Source organism: Pelobates fuscus, chromosome 6 (assembly GCF_036172605.1).
Source record: "Pelobates fuscus isolate aPelFus1 chromosome 6, aPelFus1.pri, whole genome shotgun sequence".
NCBI classification, from domain to species: Eukaryota; Metazoa; Chordata; class Amphibia; order Anura; family Pelobatidae; genus Pelobates; species Pelobates fuscus.
In genome coordinates this window covers 207499788-207523951 of record NC_086322.1, presented here as the reverse complement: position 1 = coordinate 207523951, position 24164 = coordinate 207499788, and the positions used below count along the sequence as shown (strand labels likewise).

Below are 24164 nucleotides of genomic sequence, written 5' to 3'. Positions count from 1 at the left end.
CCGAGTTACTTCAGTGGATGGGCAGAGTTAATTGAAGAATAAGCATCAATCTACAGCAAATAAAGGAACTACACATGTAATTTACTTTGTATTTTTAGTTCATTTGTGCATACATTTTGTTAATGTATAATATAAACAAAGCAGTAAAAATGGATTAAGATCAGTCTGATGACTAACATGATTCTATTTATTTTTCATTTTGAATTCAACACAATCTGTATTCTAGCTTTAATGATATAGGAGGTCGATATATTATTTTGGGGACAACATAGATTAAGACACTAGTCTACTCTAGATAATCTGTTTCATTACTATATCTTATCCTTTGACAGAGCTTCAATAAAATGGCGAAAATGCTGGTTTCAATGTACTCTCAACATTTGGGGAAGTAAATCACCCTTTTCACATTTTACGATAGAGCCGTTTCAGTTCCAGTTACTATTGTTGTGGCTTTGTAATAGGTTAGCTATCTCTAGCTCCAATCCCATCTTCTCTGTGATTACTTTAGTTTGAAGGGTGGAATATTTATGAATTTTTGAGAACACATCTGGAGGAGAGATCTATCTACAGCAGTCCTACATTTCCAAAGAGTATTAAAACAATACAGAGGACACAATGCTACATGAGGAACATAGCCCCTTAAAGTTGGATCAGGTCAGTTGTAGAGACAGATGTTGAGTAGTCAGCATGGCATTTCAGATTATATCCATGAGTCACTTGTTTTTCTTACCTTTTCTTTGCAATAAACTGGAGGAGCATTTGTTATGCAGCATGTTGATGCTAGATTTGCTCGCTGTTCCACTAACTCATCCAGCTTGCTTGATGGTAGTTTGGGAACTTTCTTGCTGAGAGTTTTAATTAATCTGTGACAACAAACAAAGCCACATTCATTAGACAATCTAAAGCTGTTTTATTATTGTTTAGTCTTCATGAAAAAAGAAAAAAAAGTTAGAAATCGTATTCATAATTAACCACTTCATGACAAAGAAGTAGACAGAGTCCTTTAGGCAATTATTATGAAGCGGATTGTCTATCTGTCTATCGATTAACAAATTAATATCTCAAAGAAATTATTTTGGAAAATGTTGTGGTGGGACATATAGCCCAAGAAACGTTTTGCACCCATCTGTAAACCTCTATTCCTTTTACAAGTAGGTCAGCATTTTTTTTTTTTTTTTTGGTTGAAGGCCACTCTTTTAAAAGATTTCACAGTTATACCTGTAATACCTGTACTACATTAGCAAAATGAAAAATTGTATTGCTTTCCAATGCTCTAACAAACATTAGCACTCCAGATGTTATGAACTACATCTCCCCTGATGCTTTGCCTGCTTTATGGCTGTAGGAGCATTATGGGAGATGTAGTCCACATGCATAGCATTGCCTACCCCTAGTCCAGCTTAAGCCTTTGTATTACCAATACAAAAGTTAACCTTCAAGTAAAATATAATTTGAACACACCATAAGGACCAACATAACTTTAGTGTAATGGAGAGGTTTTGGTTTAGTTGATAATGCCACTACAGTTTAACTGCTTTTCTCTGCAACTTAGGTGTTAAGTCAATTTGTTTATGTTGCACTTCCCCTGCATGTAACTTACACGTTTGCTGCAATGTTTAAACTTCCTTTATTGCACATTCTGTTTAATTTAGAATTTTATATCTCCTGCTCTGTTAATAGCTTTATAAAGTCTGCAGAAACTTCCTGTGTGTCATTAAAAGGACACTATAGTCACCAGAACAAATACAGCTGATTGTATTTGTTCTGGTGAGTATAATCAGTCCCTTGAGGCTTTTTGTAGTAAAGTTTTGAGAGAAAAGACAGTGTTTACATTACAACCTAGGGACACATTTTCACTAACACCTCCTTAGTTGTTGGCTGCTAGAGGTGCTGCAATGTGCAGCACTGACATTCAGTGTCTCCACCGTCTGCATGGAGACACTGAACTTCCTCATAGAGATGCATTGATTCAATGTATCTCTATGAGGAGATGCTGATTTGTGAGTGCTGTGTTTGGCTTGTTTTGGCTCTGCCCCTGATCTACCTCTTTGACAATCTCATACAACCCAATGCTTTCCAATGGGAAATCATTGGGATTGGCTCAGATCACCACTTCTGAATATGTCTGCCAAGGAGGCGGATCAGGGCAGAGCCAGCAGCAGACTGGAATAAAGGTAAGATTTTACTATATTTTGGGGGACCAGGGAAGCAAGATGGTATTTGTAAACACTAAAGGGTCAGGAATACATTTTTGTGTTCCTGACCCTATAGTGTTCCTTTAAAGTTTGATTAACAGATCACAATATAAAAACTTGTAAAGTAGACACACTATACTGATTGAAAATTAACTATTTTTTTCATGCAGATGGTGTGAGTCACAGCCAGGGGAAATGTGGCTATGGCTGGGTAAACAGAAACAAAAGTGATTTAACTCCTAAATGGCAACACATGAGCATTAAGACTACAGGAGCATATTCTACACAACAAAACTGTTTCATTAAATAGTTTTGTTATTTGGATACCCATTTAAGCTATTTTATTCACAAAATGTAGCTATCTATGCTGTATTCATTAGTATTTAGGTATCATATTTCTATAATTTTGTGACATGATGGTAGCAAAGTATACCTTTTTTTTTCGCTTACCTATCTTTGAACGTTAAGAAAGGGTAATTATTGTACTCCGAACATAACTCCTTGCCTTCGTTTATGTACTTATTAATTTCCTCTGCTAGTTGTACTTTCTGAAATATAACACATATGAGTGAATAGGTGAGAAACATTTGATGAGTCTAGTTAGCATACTAAAAGAGAGGAGTGAAAGTTAGATAGTTGAGCATATAGAAAATAAAGGAACTCTGGAACTTAAAAGAAGACTACAGTCACCCAGACCTTGTTATCTCAATCTCATGCAGTCTATTTTCTCTTAACTCTGCACTGCAAAACATGTAATGTTTTAATGCTTTTCTATGGCGAATGTGTGCACTCGACGTACATGAGCATTGGGTACCCAATGCATCCCTATGTGGAGCATTTGATTGGCCAATCATGAAGGAGGCCCTACTTCCTCCATGATGTCACTGGGGGAGGAGAGGTAAGCAGCGCCGAGGGAATTTCAGTGCTGGAACATGTAGAGTAAAAGAGGGTTTTTAACCCTTTCTATGCCAAACGAGGAGAGGGGGTGAAACACAATACCACTAAGGACAGATTTTCATTCTTAATGCTATAGTGTTCCATTAATATTGTAAGATGGATTGATATTACATATTTCACAACAATCTATAGCATAAGGTATACATATGAGGGAATGTCAGGGCATTATAAATGAACATCCACAATGTTGAATATTCATTTTAATTTTATCAACAGAAATGTTGCCAAATGTTGTTTTGCAGTTTTTGTGACTCTGTGTTTGCAAGTTGTAGCTGTCTATTAATCCACAGACACATACACAATGCTCTAATAACCTCTAGCTCCTCAAATCCCCATATTGACATGGCTTGTGATTGTGCTCCTAGAAAGTGGTACAATTACACAATCACTCTGCTAGGAAAACAGTGGGACAATACAGAGCAAAGTCATCAACAACCCCATTACGTTTTTTTTTCTTGAACTGTGCAATGTTGTCATATGGTCATTACACAATACCTTGCTGTCCAGACAAGTGCTTGGATTATCAGAGATACAACATCTTTTCACAACATCTACAATGGAACCATGCAGCTTATCAATGAACACTTCTGGCAGCTTTGTGTTTCTTCTTGCCAACTCAAATGTGTACCTGGATGAATACAGCAAAATCACACTGTTAATGAGAACATTTTTTGTTTTATGTTCAACACATTCTTTAATGCTCATGTTATGTTTGATGGTGGTACACAAGAGAACAAGTATATATAGCATTATTGATGCACTTCTGAAATAACTGAGTGCTTTTGTGATACTCCAAGAAATAAGTACACATCCGTAAATAAAACCAATAAATAAGACATGGAAAGATTGTATAACAATTCATATTTTATTTTACTTTTTTTCAAATTCTGATGTACTGTTGTGATGTTTGCAAAGTTCTTGAGATTTTTTTTTTTTCATACTTTTTTCCCCCTGCTCTATAGACAATATTATTTAAGTCTTTGTTCATTTTCCAGGCAATCTTTATTGTAAGATATTATGTGCAATCTAAATGGAAATTGCACCTTTAGTATGTCAAACTCTGGTTTGGGTAGAGTTATATTAAGCACTTCACATTTGGACTTAGGTTGGATAACTTGTCCTTAAAGATGGAAGTGGACAGCAAGTTAGGCAGACAGGCTCTGGGGTTTTATAGACGTTACACATCCATAGATTAAAACAATAAATAAGATTTTATATATTATTTTTAATCCTTTTTTTTAAATGTACTATTATGTTTTTTTTTTAATTTCTAGAGTTTTTATGTTTTACGGTTTTTATGTTTTAACATTACGGTAAACTTTTCACTTTACTTCCAAAACTTTTCACTTTCACCATCACTTTAAATTGCCAGTCAGTCATAACTAACCTGACTGCCTTATAAATACAACCACCACTTAACAATATCCTTCCTCAGAACTTGAACCTGAGGAATACTTTGCCCCAAGCTTCCAACACCACGACATTACTTATAAACACATTTAACAATTAGTAGGGGGGGAGGGTGGGTGTCCGTCGGTGCTTCTCCCGTCCTGTAATAAAACAGCTGACAGGTATTGCCTCGCACTGTCACCTTTTATGCTTACCTGGTTTCCTGCTCTTTTCTGGCTCACTGACAGCAACCAATCATCAGACAGCTCTTGCCCCCAGCAACAACTGTGTCACCTAATCTGCCCAGCTACTTGTCCCACTCTGGCCAACAAGATGATCAGGGGTCATGAACTTTACACTGACCTATTAACCCTCTATTGCCACCATACATATATGCCACAGTGCTTAGTGCCTGTGGCCTCTTTATGTCTGGTAGGCAATAATTCGCATAAATAACTTAGACCACACAATAAACACAGACACAGTTTATTTTATTCCAATGGGCTTGGCCGTGGTGTTTATTAAAACTTGAACCGGGGGGCACACACCATACTTGATAACGGTAACATTACAGTAAACTTTTCACTTTACTTCAAAAACTTTTCACTTTCACCATTACTTCTGTAACGGATCACCTGGCACCCCGACTGGGTACCTCCATTGAAGGATGCTCCTAGCACTTCCTGAGGGCTCCAAGCACTGCAGCCGACACCATAACCACCGTAGACTCCTTCAGAGAGCAAGACAGGAACAAGCTCTTACAAGAGCTCAGTGATTATAGCAAGGGAATATGCAGAGCATAGCAATCCCTTGTAGCAGATTCCTCCAATAAGAGACAGGACTCAGATTGAGGGTGAAGTAGAACTGACTGTACTGGCACATACAGACTCTTTTATTCACAATCCACAAACATAGTACTGCCCACAGGGTTTTGAAATACAACCAATCAATCAGTACAATACACACAGACACTCCCACACAAAATCCTCCCCTCTGCCTGTGATATTATTACTGAACACAATGATTAATATAATTATCACAGGCAGAGAAATACAGTATTATAAAACATATCACAGGGACCCCAAAACATGCAATAACCCTCTGATACATGAAATGGAGGCCACCCAGTAACTCCACAGTATGTTCCCACATGGATCTTAAAGGGCCAGCAGCAGCATAATAAAATACGATATGCCCAAGTCAGGTCCTAGAAGGGCAATACATCCCAGGGCCATAGTCGCAGGGCAGGAGGCTGGCAAACAGGCCCCTCCAAAAACCAGTGGCGAGGTCACTTTTGCCACATATCTCCCCTTTGGCCGGTAGACTAACCAGGTACCTGACCTTCTGTCGGCCGGTGCCTGAGTTAGTCTGACAACGCACCCACAACAGTAAGGTACAAGAGCAGCCCACCCACAACAAACAGTTACTGCACCTGGGTATTCCTCGGAGGTCACTGGGTAACACACTGTGGGGAATAGGGGGGCAGAGTCCAACTGGGCTCTGCCCCGATGCCAGCGCTTCTGCTGGGGCAGCTGGGTTAGGCCTTGACTGTGGAGGGGAAATAGTACTTACCCCCTCCTCCTGGTGTCCCTGCGATGGTAGTTAGGGATCTGGACAGGCTGTCCAGCATCCCTGTAGGTCGTGTGCAGAGACCACGGTCCCATCTGCACATTCTGGGAGATTAGTGTCTCCCCTTTGTGGGGTAAGTTGCCACTGGGGAGGAAGACCTGTTGTCTTCTCTCCCTGGAACTCACACTGCCGCTGGGGAGGAAGGATGGCACCTTCGGCTCCCTGGAACTCACACTGCCGCTGGGGAGAAAGGACGACACCTTCAGCTCCCTGGGACTCACTGCCGCTGGGGAGGAAGGACAGCACCTTCAGCTCCCTGGGACTCACTGCCGCTGGGGAGGAAGGACAGCACCTTTGGCTCCCTGGAACTCACACTGCCGCTGGGGAGGAAGGACGACACCTTCGGCTCCCTGGAACTCACACTGCCGCTGGGGAGGATGGATGACACCTTCGGCTACCTGGAACTCACACTGCCGCTGGGGAGGAAGGACGGCACCTTCGGCTCCCTGGAACTCACACTTCCGCTGGGGAGGAAGGACGACACATTTGGCTCCCTGGAACTCACACTGCTGCTGGGGAGGAAGGACGACACCTTTGGCTACCTGGAACTCACACTGCCGCTGGGGAGGAAGGACGACACCTTCGGCTCCCTGGGGCACACACTGCCACTGCGGAGGAAGGACAACACCTTCAGCTCCCTGGAACTCACACTGCTGCTGGGGAGGAAGGACGACACCTTCGGCTCCCTGTAACTCACATTGCCGCTGGGGAGGAAGGATAGAACCTTCGGCTCCCTGGGACTCACACTGTCGCTGGAGATCTGGGTTGGCTGCCCAGCATCACTGTAGGGCCGGTAGAGAGACCTCGGTCCCATCTCCACCTGCCATCTGTGGGTCTTCCCAGGACCAGTCTGTGAGGTCCCTCAACATTTGCGAGTAATGAAAACTGGCTTCCGCACCGGTAACTCCGGCTGCTGCTGGGGATCTGCCCAGCATCCCGTTGGGCCTGGTGGAGAGACCTCGGTCCCATCTCCACCTGTCTGTTGTGGTTCCTCACAGGACCAGTCTATGAGGACCCCTAACCTCCTCGAATGCAGCCTCTCTTTGGCTGCTGTAACACTCCTTCCGCTGAGCATATTCTCTCTCTTTCGCCAGCCGGAATTCTCGGTCCATCTTTGCGTTTTGCTCGGCTGTGACCTGGTTCCAGATCGCCTGGAATATATCCATGGCCACATTATCACCATACTGGGCCACTCGCTGCCTCACCTCGGCCAGCCAATCATCGCCAGAGTCTTCCATACTTGTCTGCTCCAAGTCGCTGGATACCTCTGCTCTCAGGGGCTCTCCACGTGTGCTCAATTTGTAACTCCACGAACGGTGTCTCCGAGCTCCTTTACCTCGCACTAGGATGCCATCCCACCGCTTGCCACCAATGTAACGGATCTCCTGGCACCCCGACTGGGTACCTCCATTGAAGGATGCTCCTAGTGCTTCCTGAGGGCTCCAAGCACTCCAGCCGACACCATAACCACCGTAGACTCCTTCAGAGAGCAAGACAGGAACAAGCTCTTACAAGAGCTCAGTGATTATAGCAAGGGAATATGCAGAGCATAGCAATCCATTGTAGCAGATTCCCCCAATAAGAGACAGGACTCAGATTGAGGGTGAAGTAGAACTGACTGTACTGGCACATACAGCCTCTTTTATTCACAATCCACAAACATAGTACTGCCCACAGGGTTTTGAAATACAACCAATCAATCAGTACAATACACACAGACACTCCCACACAAAATCCTCCCCTCTGCCTGTGATATTATTACTGAACACAATGATTAATATAATTATCACAGGCAGAGAAATACAGTATTCTAAAACATATCACAGGGACCCCAAAACATGCAATAACCCCATAAAAAGTATAACCTCGGAACCGGGGGATCTGGGTTGACCGCATATCCAAAATTCACCCAGATCCATTCAGTAGTTTGGAAGATACAGTTTAATGCAGATTTCGCAGAACTACTGTATAATGTATCCCCTGTTGTATGGTTTAAAACTACTGCATGGTGTCTTTGTGCACCAAATACCGGCGAGATGGCACTGTGTAGAAAAGTCCAAACAGTGTCTGTGAGTTAAAATGGCCGCCATCCATTGTTCTCACCATGTGCTTCATCCATTGTTCTCACCATGTGCCTCTGATACATGAAATGGTGGCCATCCAGTAACTCCACAGTATGTCCCCACATGGTTCTTAAAGGGCCAGCAGAATACGATATGCCCAAATCAGTTCCTAGAAGGGCAATACATCCCAGGGCCATAGTCGCAGGGCAGGAGGCTGGCAAACAGGCCCCTCCAAAAACCAGTGGCGAGGTCACTTTCGCCACAACTTTAAATTGACTAACCTGACTGCCTTATAAATACAACCACCCCTCAACAATATCCTTCCTCAGAACTTGAACTTGCCCCAAGCTTCCAACACCACAAGAGTACTAATAAACACATTTAACAATTAGTGGGGGGGTGGGTGTCCGGTGTTCTCCCGTCCTGTATTAAAACAGCTGACAGGGATTGCATCGCACTGTCACCTTTTATGCTTACCTGGTGTCCCGCTCTTTTCTGTCTCACTGACAGCAACTTTACACTGACCTATTAACCCTCTATTGCCACCATACATATATGCCACAGTGATTAGTGCCTGTAACCTCTTTTTGTAATTGAATCAAATTAAGCTAACTTCTGTACCAGTTAAACTTGGTTTGTAAGATATAGATGGTTAGACGGCAAATAATATGGTTAAACTATCATATAATTTATCAATTTGTCTTTAAGCTACTTGGCTTTTTTATGTCTTACAAATAGCAAAATGCACAGTATTAATTCCTGAATGTGTGGGTATGATTATGTATTTGTGCATTCTGTCTCCATATCAGCATTAAAAAACTGCTGAATAGGTTATTTCTAGGCTCCATAGTTTAGCAAAAAAAACATCAGTAAGTCCTATAATGTTCCTGTTGAAACGCATCAAATCTACATATTATTTCTATAATCAAGCTTCCTTCATGAAACCTAGGAGTTTTTTTTAGCTGCATTGCTCATGCACCAGGATGCTTGATATTGTGTGCAGTAACTTAATGTTGTTTTCTTTTTCTACTTACTACTATTCATGTTTTTGCAAATGAGCCAAAAAGAATAAAAATTGTCCTGGAATTCATTGCTGTTGTAAATCTTTTCAAACTATTTTTATTGCACAGAATTAAAAAAAAAAAAACATTTCACATTAATTTGGTATGTAAATAAATCAACATTTAACAATAAAAACTAGTAGAAATACGAAGGGAAGGTGAATACAATGTTGCATAGCTGATGCCATTGTATCTTAAACATTTCTGCATAAGGGTGGGGATGTTTGTCCTATAAGGTCAACTGGATATATAACTAATAATACTTAGAACACTATTTGAATGACATTGCGCATGCAGGACTGGGTTGGAATCTTTTTGTCCAAAAGACAAATACAACCAAGTAGACCAAATTTCAACAAGAGAAATCCCCCATCCAGCACACTTTTAATTAATTGTATATCTTATAATGCATCTCTTATAAAGCATAAAAAAATTTAAGAATGCTATAATAAACACTAAAACAAGCTTAAAAAGTCAGTGCTAATGAAAAGCTTCCACAACTTTATTTCAAACATCTTTAAACTGGACTAATTCCAGAACACTTTTCTCAACTGACATATTCCTTATGGCAAGCATGTCAAACTCTCGGCCCACAATGGACATCTTTGCGGCCCGGTGAGCCACAAGTACATGCTTAGTGTTAAAGCAGAGTAGGCACCTGCTTTCTCTACATTGCAGGTGCCTACTCTGCTAAAATTTACCCAGCCGGGGAGGAGAGGTCGTTGGAGGAACTCAGTCTTCCTGCTCCTCACTGCTCTCTCGCGTGCGCCGTCTGTAGTGATGCCGGGTGCCTGAATAGGACATCATTCTGGCACCTGGCATCACTAAGCTGCACGCGTAAGGGAGCAGTGAGCAGCAGGAAGAAAAATATCTCCAGATAGAAGATAAATACAATAAAGTGAGTGTGTGCAAGAATGTGTAAATGTGTGTGTGTGTCTGTCAGAATGTGTGTGTGGGTGTCTTTCTGTCAGTGTGTGTGTGTCTGTCAGAGTGTGTGTGTCTGTCTGTCAGTGAGTGTGTGTATGTCTGTGTGTGTGTCTGTGAGTGTGTGTCTGTCTGTCAGTGAGTGTGTGTGTGTGTCTGTCAGTGAGTATGTGTCTGTCTGTGTGTGTGTCAGTGAGTGTGTCTGTGTCAGTGTGTCTGTCTGTCTGTGTGTGTGTCTGTCAGTGTGTGTATGTGTGTCTGTCAGTGTGTGTGTGTGTGTGTGTGTGTCAGTCAGTGTTGCGATGGCCACGTCTGGACAGTAGAAGATCTAGAAGTGCACAGATGGACGAAACGCAACGCAACGAAATGCCACGTCACATTCCAACGTTCAAACTTCACAGGGTTTCAAGAAGTAGCAGAAGGATCCGCTTTGTAACAGGGTGTGGACGGCGCCATTTGGGGGAATACCAGAGGCCAGACTCATTAGAGGGGGTGCTGTGGTTTGTGTTTTTTTTTTATTATACTGTACTTTTCAAAATAAACCTATGTTTCTATGAAAATTTAAGTTGTTTACTTGGACCGTGCTAGACTTTGAATTTGACATGCTTGCCTTACGGCATTGAGCAGGTTTGTCCCAATGTGTCTCCCAGTCGGATTTCGATGACTTTTCAATGAATTAAGGTACCTATGCATTCTACTTGTGCATAAGACAGAATTGGCAGGTACTCGTATACTGTTTGCTGTTAAAATGTTCATATCCTACCGATGTTGTGACAGAAAAAAATGGCATTGTTTGCATTATTTTCCTATGTATCGTAACAGAAACTGAAGTTGTTATCAATATAATTTGGAATTAATTTCACCTCCATAAAACATCGGCAGAAAGTTATTTCTGATTAAAATCCACATTTTAGGGAATATTCACCTACTTTGTATGAATAAGTTACCTGAGGTGGTAAGCTGGTACCCTCCATTTCCTTTAGCCCAAGCATGTCAAACTCTAAGGCTAACACGTGCCAAATAAACAAGGTTTAAGTTTAAGTGGGCAGCAAAAAAAAAAAAAAAAAACTTTAGTTTTTATAGAAATGCAGGTTCATTTAGAAAAGTACTGTATAAAAAAATGTGGCCTGCCCTCTCCCCTCATTCTAATACACTGACCCCAATTCCAATACACAGCCTCCCACAATCTAATATACAGCCTACCGCCCCCCCACTCTAATAAATACACTGTCCCCCATCCTCCACTCTAATGCACTGCCCCCTCCCCAATCTAAAACACTGCCCCTAATCTTATACACTGCCCCCTCCCTACACTCTAATTGAATACACTGTCCCCTCCCTCCTCCAATTTAATGCACTGACTTGCCCCCAATTTAACATACTTTCACCCCTCCCATCACTCTAATACAATGTCCCCTCCCTCCCCCAATTTAATACACTGCCTCCCTCCCTTCCCCAATTTAATACATTGCATCCCTCCCCTAATGTAACACACTGCACTCCCACCACTCTAATACATAATACACTGCCCCTTCCCTCCCCCAATTTAATACACGGCCCCTCCTTCCCCTAATTTAATACACTGCCCTCCCCCTAATGTAACACACATCTGCTGTATAAGCCTCTATGCGCATATCCGGCGGCCACCATGTACCTAGCACACTTGCAGACAGGAAAGCAGCCCCAGGGCAGGAGGGCCGCAAAAATATTCATTGAGGGACGCAATTTTAACATGCTTGCTTTAACCCTTTAAAAGCATGACATTTATTTATTTATTTTTTTTCATGTTGAGAAAGCGTAATTTTATAAACGTGAAACACGTCCAATTTTATTTTTTGTCCCCCCTCTTTGTTAAGGTGTATGGACTTTGTTTTACTTCTTGTCTTTATGCACATACTTGGTCTGATTATGCCTAGTGTATGATTTAGTTATAAAAACAGCCCAAGCAAGGAAATATTCTCCATATGTTTATTGCCTTTTGAGTGTGGCTTGATGCATTGCTGTTTGTGGATCATATGGTTTGTGGAACAATGAAATTGGCACTGAGTAGTCCGGATGTAGAGAGTTATATATTTTTCAGTTTGCATCTGTTTTGTAAATATAATCTCCTTTTGGCGTAGGACACCTGTGGATTTTTTTTGTTTTCTGTTTGCAATCATAAAGACATCATGGAGCAGCAAAGTCATCTTGAACATGGTACTGCAGCAGACATAAGTGTGTTTTACATACTTATGCTGCATTATACACAATGATACAAAATGATTCACTAGCATTTACGGGGTGAGATAACAACGAAATGTGAAGTCATTAGAAATGACAGTTCCACTTTAACGAATAAGCTTGACGATGCATTTTAATTTTAAGCTAATTTACCAAGTTACTCGTATATCACAACAAATTGAAATGATAGTATGCGACTGTGATCTCACAAATGGGCGCCTTTGGTGGTGACGTTGAAGGGATAGTTTACAAAGTAAAAATCTATTTAAATATATCAGTTTGAAACAGAATGATATTCATTTTTTTTTTTTTGTGTGGATATATGAAATGTAAACATTCAACACAAGCTGTGGATTTGAAAGAAGACAGTTTAGATTTGGGCCAGCTGTCACAGAATAAAAATGATCTCTGATGTTCTATATAAGAATGTGCCTAAAATTAAGCAGAAATGCACTGAAACAGATGTTATAATAAAATACATATTTGAAAGCCTGCAACAGTTGGCATAACAATAAATGCTGAGACCAATGAAATACCAATCTGTAAAAGCATGCAAAATGTGGCTTGTCATTCAGAAATTGTTTTTTTTTTTTTTTTTAGCCCTGGATCTCTCTTTCCTTTTTTATTACAACAGGGAGTTGATTCTCAAATACCTAATCTAAAAAGGAGACCACTACTACAGTGCCCATCCAGCCTGCCAAGAAGGAATAGGTCCCTCAGGTGACAGTCAGGTTTACGAAGGGTTGCTGGACAGAGGAATTGCGTAGTACTGTGGTGGAATCTCGGTAAAAATAAATTTAGTAGGCCGAGATTACCACGTGGCATGTGTACGTGCATATGCTGACGTATCGATCAGTTGGTTGCACGAGGCAAGATACGATCAGTAGTGTACGGAGCATGTGCAAGAATACAGGATGTAGTATTCCCCTCCTCCATTGTGCTGGACAAGCCATGCGGTCAAGCAGGAAGTTAATTCTTATTTGTATTGATTGGTTAAGAGAATGTGCGGGTGGAGCTTAATATGGGAGGAGTTATGTGCCTATATAAGGAGCCTGCACTATTGTCCGGGGCTCAGAACTTGTGGTATTTTGGTGACGCTAGTCCCTCTGAGTCCCGATCGGTGATCCAATAAAGAATCTCTTCCTTCCTGAAGAAACCTGTGTCCATCTCTCTGTGCTTCGCTTCCGTCAGTTTCTCCGGTATCATTTGGTGCATTGGCCGGGAAGCTCATCGTTCAACGGTAGCTGAGAGGCAGAGGCGTGAGACGGTCTATCTTTGCCCACGTTCTCTACGGCTGCACCCCTGAACTTCTGCGTGGACCTCCCTTCGTCTCGGCGCCACTGGTCTGTTGTCCAGGAGATTATCGGCCTCTACGTGAGAAGTGCTGGGGTGTCCCCGTCGATGAGTGTGAACTCAGGTTCAGGAACGAGGAGGTAAGACAACTGCTGTTTTAGACGGCAGACCCACTAGGGGTATACCGATTGTGCGGTAGGCCCATAAGGGGTTATTTGTGTATGGAATCTGCCCCCTCTGTCGGAGGGAAGGAGCGAAGGCGCACCGCTCAATCGAACACTCTTTAGTCAGACCGTTTGATTTGGTTAGTCAGGAGGGGTCCTGTGTAAATAGCCCTAGCCGGACACCGGTGTCTTGTCTAGACTAGCGTTCTAGGGTGTATATTTTGTTCGCTAGGTCGGAGGGACCGGGAGACTAAGCGGCGCCTGTGTAAATTCGGTTCGCTAGCTCTCAACCTATCTTGGCAAAGTGGGAAGGCGTGTAAATTTGGAACCCACTAGATTTTTGATAGTAATCGACTAAGAGGCGCCTGTGTAAATTCGGTCCTCTAGTTCGCTATATGTGGTGCTTGGGCAGTGTGGCTAACCAAAACGGGTGTATATAGTTTTAGGTAGTCCATCAAGGTACTGGCCAATAGTTTAGTTGGGAATTGTAAATGTGATAAAGATTGTTTAGTAAAGTGTATATCTTGTTAGATAGCGCGAGCTCAGCCGTCTAGCGAGAGTGTTAATAGTGTGTTGCTGTATTATAGTGCACGGTACCATAACCCTGTATATTTACTGACACTGTATATAAGTACTAATCATTGTCGTCCATTGCATGTTTAACACCATAACCACTAATAATTGTATTGTGACCTTAACTTGTGCTTTGACCTATGCTAACCGTACTGTAACCGCTATTTGTAAAAGACGATGTTACTGGGGTGTGTTATAGACGGGTAATTCGTATATAGAGAATTATAGCGTGGGTGACTGTATAGTTTCGCCAAAGGGCATAATATTGATTATCTAGTGACTGGTGTAACAGCTGTGCGTGTACGGGAATTCCCTGAGTGTTTATTGTGTTATCGTATACGTTTCACTTGGTAACTGTACCACGTGGTGCTGTTGCCAGAGGAAACGGGTGTGACTGTTGAATAGTACGCGTGTATAGTATTCGTTGTCGACGACGTTCCATTGTTAAGTATGGGTGCGTCGCAGTCAACGATTCCGGATCCCTTAGGTTGTATGGTGAAGAATTTTAAAAAGGGATTCAAGACATGTGATTTTGGGGTTAAAATGTCTCCTGTACGTTTGGTCACTTTGTGTACTAGGGAGTGGCCTACTTTGGTTGCGGCATGGCCGCCACGTGGCAGTTTGGATCCAACTCTGGTACAGCGCTTACACGTGGCTGTATCGGGTAGGCCTGAACTTTACGGCCAGTTTCCTTATATTGATTGTTGGAGACAGGCCGTAAATGACTCGCCAAAATGGCTTCAGACATGCCACGAGGAGCAATGTCGCCTCATGGTAGCTAGGACTTGTTTGTCCACTAGGACTGGTGTTAGGCCCATTTTGGACACGCCCCCTGAGTCCGAGATCCCTTTGCCGCCCCCTTACTTTCCGTTAAGAGGAAGTGACGCAAATGCAGGAAGTCCTGCAACCCTCCCCTCATTACCCTCATCCACTTCCGCTTCCTCCTCCAGTACAGAATCCACCCCCCCTCGTACTAAATCTCCCCTTCCGGAATCAGAACCAACCCCCATTAAATCCGAATATCCTGATTTGGCGCCACTTCAGACTTCCGGTCAAGCTTCTTCTAGCTCGGCTCGAAGTGTTTTATTTACAACCTTTTCCCAAAACCAAGCTCCCATATCCCCATACCCTATTTCTCCCCGTCTGGAACCTATGACTGACGCCCCTCCACGTAGCCCCATACAGACCCGACAACTGACCGGTGCCCAACAATTAAAACACTATCAGATGCCTCTTCGTCTGAATCCTGGGTCAGCCTATATCGATGCCGCAGGCCAAATGGCACATGCTGACCCGGTCTTTGTATATGTCCCATTCACGACAACCGATCTCTTAAATTGGAAGACCCACAATTCCTCATATACTGAGAAACCACAAGCTATGACTGATCTGTTCACCTCAATAGTACAGACACATAACCCGACATGGGCTGATTGCCAGCAGTTATTAATGACTTTATTCAACAATGAGGAAAGGACAAGAATTAATCAAGCGGCCATTAAAGCACTAGAGGATAAAGCCCGTACTTTAAACCAAGCCAATCCATCAGCATGGGCCGCAACACATTATCCCAACACCGATCCCGATTGGAATGTAAATGGTGCTGATATGGTTCAACTCAGAGCCTATAGAGACGCTATAATTGCTGGCATGAAAGCCGGAGGAAAGAAAGCTATTAATATGTCGAAGACAGTTGAGGTGATTCAGAAAAGTGATGAAGCGCCCAGTGTCTTTTATGACCGATTATTGGAGGCATACCGCTTGTATACCCCCTTTAATCCGGAAGACGCAGATAATTCCCGAATGGTGAACTCCGCCTTTGTCAGCCAAGCTTATGGAGATATTAAGCGCAAGCTACAGAAATTAGAAGGGTTTGCAGGTATGTCCATCACCCAACTAATGGAGGTAGCGAATAAGGTATACATGAATAGGGAAACAGAAAGTAAGAAAGAGGAAGAGCGCAAGATGCGTAGAAAGGCAGACATGCTAGCGGTAGCGATCGCAGGCGTAGATAGACGGGGCCCAGATAGAGCCGATAGTAGATGGAATAGGGAGCCTTTGAGTAGGAATCAGTGCGCGTATTGCAAGGAAGAAGGGCATTGGAGGAATGAATGTCCACAAAGAGAGCAGTACGAGAGAGACCAACCCAGGGCAGGTTACGGAAACTTTAGAGGCAGAGCGAGAGGTAGAGGAGGCCCCGGAGGGAGTAATGGTAATAGAGGGAGTAATGGGAACAGAGGAAGTGTTAGGGAAGATAGGTATATCCCAGCAGCGCAAAGGTCCCGCGATAGAGAAGGCAGGGACTTTGTAGGATTGGCTGACACGGTCATGGAGGACTATTGATACCGACCGGGCTCCATCCCCCTTGGTCGAGCGGAGCCTATGGTCGATGTATCAATAGGGGGAAAAAGGAGTGCGTTCATGATCGACACTGGTGCTGAACATTCAGTGGTGACTAATCTAGTTGCTCCTCCATCTGGAAGGACTATTACTGTAATAGGAGCAACTGGAAGAAGTGCTGAAAAACCGGTTCTTAAAAGTCGACTCTGTACATTGGGAGGCCACGTAGTAAAACATCAATTCCTTTATATGCCTGAGTGTCCAGTCCAATTGCTGGGACGTGATATGCTATCAAAATTACAAGCGCAGATTACGTTCCTACCAAATGGAACAACATCCTTAAAGTTTAATGGACCTTCAGGTATTATGACATTATCCGTACCAAAGGAAGAAGAGTGGCGACTTTATACAGCGTTGACTAGCCAAAACCCTAGGAGTGATGAGTCATTATTCAACATACCAGGAGTTTGGGCAGAGAACAACCCACCAGGACTGGCCCGCAATATTCCACCTATAAAAATTGAACTAAAACTTGGGGTTTATCCAGTGAGCCTAAGACAATACCACATCCCGCAGAAGGCTAAGAAGAACATCCAATCCTATCTGGATAAGTTCATACGGTATGGTATCCTAAAATTCTGTATTTCCCCCTGGAACACCCCATTGCTGCCTGTTCAAAAGCCCGGTACAGATGAGTATCGACCTGTGCAGGACTTGAGAGCAGTCAATGATGCGGTTGTTAGTATACATCCAGTTGTACCCAATCCATATAACCTGCTTGCTTTAATTCCGGGCGGGGCTACTTACTTTACAGTCTTAGACCTCAAAGATGCCTTCTTTTGCCTCCGAATTGCCGCAGAAAGTCAATGTATTTTCGCTTTCCAATGGGAGAACGCTGTAACGGGCTCAAAACGCCAAATGACTTGGACAAGACTGCCCCAAGGGTTTAAAAATTCACCTACCCTATTTGGTTCAGCTCTAAGTCAAGATCTACTGGATTTCGAGTCCATCCCAGGAGAGTGTGTATTGTTACAGTATGTAGATGACTTGTTGATAGCAGCAGTTACAAAAGAAATCTGTCAGCAAGCAACGCACGATCTACTACACATTCTCTGGAAGGCAGGATACAAGGTGTCTAGAAAGAAGGCTCAGTTGTGTTTGCCAACTGTCAAATATCTGGGATTCCATATCTCTGAAGGTCAAAGAATTATGGGGCCAGAGAGAAAAGAAGCTGTGTGCCAAATACCGATACCCAAGAATAGAAGACAAGTGCGAGAATTCTTGGGGGCAGCAGGCTTCTGTAGGATATGGATTCCCAGCTACGCGATACTGGCAAAACCTCTGTACGCAGCTATCAAAGGTACAGAGCACGACCCCTTCTTATGGACCCAAGAACAGCAAACGGCATTTGAAGATGTGAAGAAGGCTTTGATGAGTGCCCCAGCATTAGGTCTACCTGATCACACACGACCATTCTACCTGTATGTACATGAGCAAAGAAGAATGGCTGTGGGAGTATTGACACAGTACTTGGGATCATGGCAAAGACCTGTTGCCTACATGTCTAAGCAATTGGATGCAGTGGCCAGCGGACTTCCACCTTGTCTAAGAGCCGTAGCTGCAGCCGCCCTGCTAGTAGCTGTAGCCGATAAACTCACTCTGGGTCAAGAACTTTATGTACGAGTCCCACATGCAGTACAGACGTTGTTGGATTACAAAGGAAATCATTGGTTTAGTAACAGCCGTATGACTAAGTATCAAGCAATGTTGTGTGAAAACCCAAGAGTGCATTTAGAGACTGTAAACACCTTAAATCCAGCTACCCTTTTGCCACAACCTCCTGAAAGTCAACATGATTGTTTGGAAGTAATGGATGAAGTATTCTCAAGTAGACCAGATCTTCGTGATTTTCCCATCCAGAACCCCGATATTCAATATTATACCGACGGCAGTAGTTATGTGAAAGAAGGGATCCGCTATGCAGGATATGCAGTGACAACAATAGACAAGGTGATAGAAGCTCGGCCACTGGCGAAAGGAACATCAGCACAAAAGGCAGAATTGATAGCACTGACACGAGCGTTACAATTGGCTGAAGGTTTAAGAGTGAACATCTACACGGACTCCAAATATGCGTTTTTAACCACTCATGCCCACGGAGCTTTGTATAAAGAAAGAGGACTACTGAATTCAGAAGGCAAAGAAATCAAGTACGCAGCTGAAATCCTACAACTATTGGAAGCAGTGTGGGAGCCGAAAGAAGTCGGTATCATACATTGTCGAGCGCATCTGAGAGGAGATGGTGATGTAACCAAAGGAAATCGGATGGCAGATAGTGCTGCTAAGCGTGCTGCTGAATCAGGAAGACAGGAGTATGTGGGGCATATAGCTGCTCTTATACCAACTCCACTGTCCCAATGGACTCCAGTTTATACAGCTCAAGAAGAGGAGTGGTTAAAGACCGAACCAGGAAAGTATTTGGAGAACAAGTGGTATCAGCTAGAAGATGGAAGAATAGTCATACCAGCATCACTAGCGGTAGAAATTGTCCAAAATTATCACAACGGGACACATTCTGGGAGAGACAGCACAGAAGAATCTCTCAGAAAACATTTCTACATACCAAGATTGTCCAACTTGACTCAGGCCATTGTACGAAGATGTGTAACGTGTGCTAAAAATAATGCAAGACAAGGACCAGTAAAGCCACCAGGAGTCCAGTTTATGGGGGGACTCCCCATGTCCGATTTACAAATTGACTTTACAGTGATGCCTAAATCGGGTGGACATCGTTACCTGCTGGTAATTGTGTGCACCTATTCAGGCTGGGTAGAAGCATGTCCTACTCGTACAGAGAAAGCAGGAGAAGTTGTGAGATTCCTGCTACGAGAAATAATACCCCGATATGGACTACCCTGTTCTATAGGATCGGACAATGGTCCAGCTTTTGTTCATCAGTGCCTACAACAACTGACTCATATGCTTGGTATAAAGTGGAGGCTTCATACAGCATATAGACCCCAGAGTTCTGGTAAGGTAGAGAGAATGAATAGAACTATTAAGAATCAGTTGGCTAAAATGTGTCAGGAAACCCAACTTAAGTGGAACGTTCTCTTACCCATAGCTTTATTGCGAATCCGCAGTACCCCTACCAGAAGGATGGGCCTCTCTCCTTTTGAAATCATGTATGGGCGACCACCTCCCGTACTTGGTAACTTAAGGGGGGACTTGAGTCAGTTGGGAGAAGGAATTACCCGGCAGCAGGTTGTAGAGTTGGGTAAGACTATGGAGGAGGTACAGAAATGGGTACAAGATAGATTACCTGTGAATATTTATCCCCCAATTCAAAGTTATCATCCAGGAGATCAAGTGTGGATTAAAGAGTGGAATAATGTACCGTTAGGGCCCAAGTGGAGAGGTCCTTATGTTGTTCTTTTGTCTACCCCTACAGCAATAAAAGTAGCCGAAGTGACTCCGTGGATACATCACTCCAGGGTTAAACCAGCAGCAGTCGATTCTTGGCAAGTTACAGCAGATCCAGAGAATCCCTGCAAGATCCGGTTAAAACGCACTACTCAGTCGGAGTAACGAGGAACTTTTGTGGATTACAAATTTTATTGTTACAGGGATTTGGTGAAGTGAGTGTTTTAGACGGCCATAATAAAGCCTGTCCGCTCACCGACATATAGTGTATAAGCCAGGGAAAGTCTCGAAGGGACTCCTGTGAAGACGAGCAGAACTCCATTCCCTGCAGCCCTTACACCTGGAAGCTGAGGTGCCTTCGCACGGACGAAGACTGAGGATGACGGCGAAAGATGTGTTGATGATAGTGTTTATTTATGTGTATTTTTATATTCAGGAAGGTAGAGGTACCGACACTCCTAGCTGTGAGGTATGCATTAAGACTACAAGAACAGGTAACCATATTTCCCAAACCCTAATTTGGCATTCACAATACGAGTGTAAAGGAGATGTATCGAGATGTAGATACCTAAATATAGACTATAGTGTGTGCCATTTAGGAGTAGGAGAACCTAAGTGCTTCAGTCCAGAGTATCAACCCCGTACAATTTGGTTGACTCTCAGGAATGGAGATCCTCAGGGGACCCTAATTAATAAGACAGTATTAGAATCCGTACATTCTTCGGGTGTTCTGCTATTTGATGCGTGTAAGGTGATATCAAGTGGTAGAAAGCCGTGGAATGTATGTGGGGATCTTAGATGGGAGAGGACGTATGGGTCTAATGATAAATATATTTGTCCCAGTAGTAAAAATAAATATGTGAGTCCTAGATGCCCAAATAAAGACTATAACTTTTGCCCATATTGGTCTTGTGTGGGGTGGGCGACTTGGGGACAGACAGTAGACAAAGACATGATAGTGACTAAGTTGCCTACCAGCCCATATTGTAAGTCTATGGAATGTAATCCCATCCATATACTTATAAATAACCCCGATAAGTTCTTAGACAAATATGGCAATTTATTTGGGTTTCAAATATACGGGACGGGTTTAGATCCTGGGACAGTATTGTTTATAGGGATAGAGACTGATACGGTATCCTCCCAAACTCATCAAGTATACCATTCCTTTTATGAAGAGATGAGTATAGATAATAAGATCCCCCATAATGCTAAAAACCTGTTCATTGACTTAGCTGAAAGTATTGCCGGTAGTCTTAATGTTACCAACTGCTATGTGTGTGGAGGTACTAACAAGGGAGACCAATGGCCTTGGGAAGCAAAGGAGGTAATGTCCGGTTCTGAGGCAGTTGACCAACTAATATCTACACAAGCCGATTATCATATGAGTGTTAGAGGTAAATCTGAGTGGAGATTAAAGACCTCCATCATAGGTTATGTTTGCATAGCAAGGAAAGGAATAATGTATAACACTTCTGTAGGAGAATTAACTTGTCTAGGGCAAAAAGCTTATGATGATGATACAAAGAATACAACTTGGTGGTCGGCTTCAAATGTCTCAGAACCATCTAACCCGTTTGCTAGATACGCCAATTTAAAGGATGTGTGGTTTGATTTATCCATCACATCTACCTGGAGAGCCCCAGCAAATTTGTACTGGATCTGTGGTAAGAAAGCCTATTCGGAGTTGCCACAGGACTGGGAAGGGGCATGTGTGTTGGGTATGCTCAAACCATCTTTCTTCTTGTTACCTATTGAAACAGGTGAGACTTTAGGTGTTAAAGTGTATGATGTGAATCATAGGAAGAAAAGGGGACCCATAGAGATAGGCGCCTGCGAAGATGATGAATGGCCTCCCCAGCGTATCATAGATTATTATGGGCCAGCCACGTGGGCAGAAGATGGTACCTTTGGTTATAGAACCCCTATTTATATGCTCAACCGTATTATAAGATTACAGGCGGTGGTTGAGATTATTACTAACGAAACATCACAAGCGCTCAATCTTCTAGCGAAGCATAATACCAGGATGAGGACAGCAGTCTACCAAAATAGATTAGCCTTGGATTACCTTTTGGCAGTAGAGGGAGGTGTATGTGGGAAGTTTAACCTGAGCAATTGCTGTCTTCAAATAGATGACGAAGGGCAAGCAATAGCTGAGCTTACTAGCCATATGGTTAAACTAGCGCATGTGCCTACTCAGGTATGGAAAGGGTATAATCCAAGTAGTTGGTTTGGTAGCTGGTATGAGTGGTTTGGAGGGCTTAAGGCAGTGGTAGGTCGAGTCCTACTGATTTTAATGTTGTGTCTACTCCTGCCGTGTCTTATACCCTTAGTAGTTAGGTCTGTGCAAAGCCTGATAGAAAATATAGCAGAGAGGAAGGCTGCTGCACAGATAATGGCAATTTATAAATATAAGGCTCTAGATCAGGGAGAACCAATGCAGGAAGATGAGTGTTGAAGATTCACACCATAAGATAAGTCTGGTCTGGTTCAAGGTAACTTGAGGTGTATGCAAACTAAGGTTAAGTGATGCCTCAAGTAATTGTGAAATATCAAGAGGCATCAAAGGGGGGAATGTGGTGGAATCTCGGTAAAAATAAATTTAGTAGGCCGAGATTACCACGTGGCATGTGTACGTGCATATGCTGACGTATCGATCAGTTGGTTGCACGAGGCAAGATACGATCAGTAGTGTACGGAGCATGTGCAAGAATACAGGATGTAGTATTCCCCTCCTCCATTGTGCTGGACAAGCCATGCGGTCAAGCAGGAAGTTAATTCTTATTTGTATTGATTGGTTAAGAGAATGTGCGGGTGGAGCTTAATATGGGAGGAGTTATGTGCCTATATAAGGAGCCTGCACTATTGTCCGGGGCTCAGAACTTGTGGTATTTTGGTGACGCTAGTCCCTCTGAGTCCCGATCGGTGATCCAATAAAGAATCTCTTCCTTCCTGAAGAAACCTGTGTCCATCTCTCTGTGCTTCGCTTCCGTCAGTTTCTCCGGTATCAGTACCCCTTCTCTATTGCTGAAGAAGTATGTCTAGGCAGTATTGCAATAGATTCCCGGCAATACAGCATGTTCTTGCTGTTGGCTATTTTTCATTCATTGACATATCGGCTTGTATTGCTGACAAAGTATGCAGAGAAAGCTGGAATATAGCTCCTCAATGTAGCCTTGGAGTAGAGTTTTTTGAGTTTTGCTCTGGGTTTAAGATCCAGATGTAACTGACATCAAATCAGTTTAGATTTTTGTATTTGTTTTTCTTCTTCTGTTTTCACACGTGGAATTAAATTGCTAGGAGCTCTTGCATATGGAACCAAACAGGTAGGAACTGTTGCAGTGAGAGCAGTTATTATAATGGACCTTTTCTTCTGTGTGAAGTGAAAATATGTTATGGCGTCAATTGGAGTTGCTTCACACAACCTTCTATCTTCTAAGTTGAAGAAGAAACCCTCAGCTCTCCTTTAAGTAACAAGCAGCCAATTAAGTAAGTTGTCTAGGCCATTTCTTATAGTGATTTGTTAAGTGAAAGTTAACAGCTTCATATTCATGTTGTTGCTTGTTACAGCAGCTATGTTATTTATATTTGACATATTTCAAAGCAAGTAGTCAAAGTGTCTTCTAATCATATGACTTCTTACCTGGGTTCTGGCAGGCACTGCCGCCACCTCTTTTCCCTCTGGTCTGAGAGACGTAATAAACTGCTAGGAGCTTCTGTTAGCTCTCCTGAGCTTAAATCTGAATTGCAGGGCCTGCCTATTCGTTGAGAGCATCCAGTGATCACTCTCAGTAAATGATCTAAAAGCTAGCTGAGCATCAAGGGAAATGTAGTCCAGAACCAATGTATGGTGTCAAGGTTATCCACCACTGAACTAGGCCTACATCACCCATCTTATCTCAAAGAGAGATGACTCTGGCAGACAGGGAG

General features: G+C 42.9%; 1 protein-coding gene across 2 annotated transcripts in view; it reads right to left on the bottom strand.

Moving 5' to 3' along the window:
• GC (GC vitamin D binding protein) overlaps positions 1-24164 on the bottom strand; it is a 183699-nt gene that overhangs the window by 47025 nt on the left and 112510 nt on the right. For both annotated transcript variants that reach the window (XM_063458667.1, XM_063458668.1), the window contains exons 9-11: positions 3648-3780; positions 2646-2743; positions 731-863 (exon numbers count right to left, since the gene is read on the bottom strand). In XM_063458667.1, coding sequence (XP_063314737.1) covers positions 731-863; positions 2646-2743; positions 3648-3780 — 364 coding nt within the window. The remainder of the gene's footprint in view (positions 1-730; positions 864-2645; positions 2744-3647; positions 3781-24164) is intronic.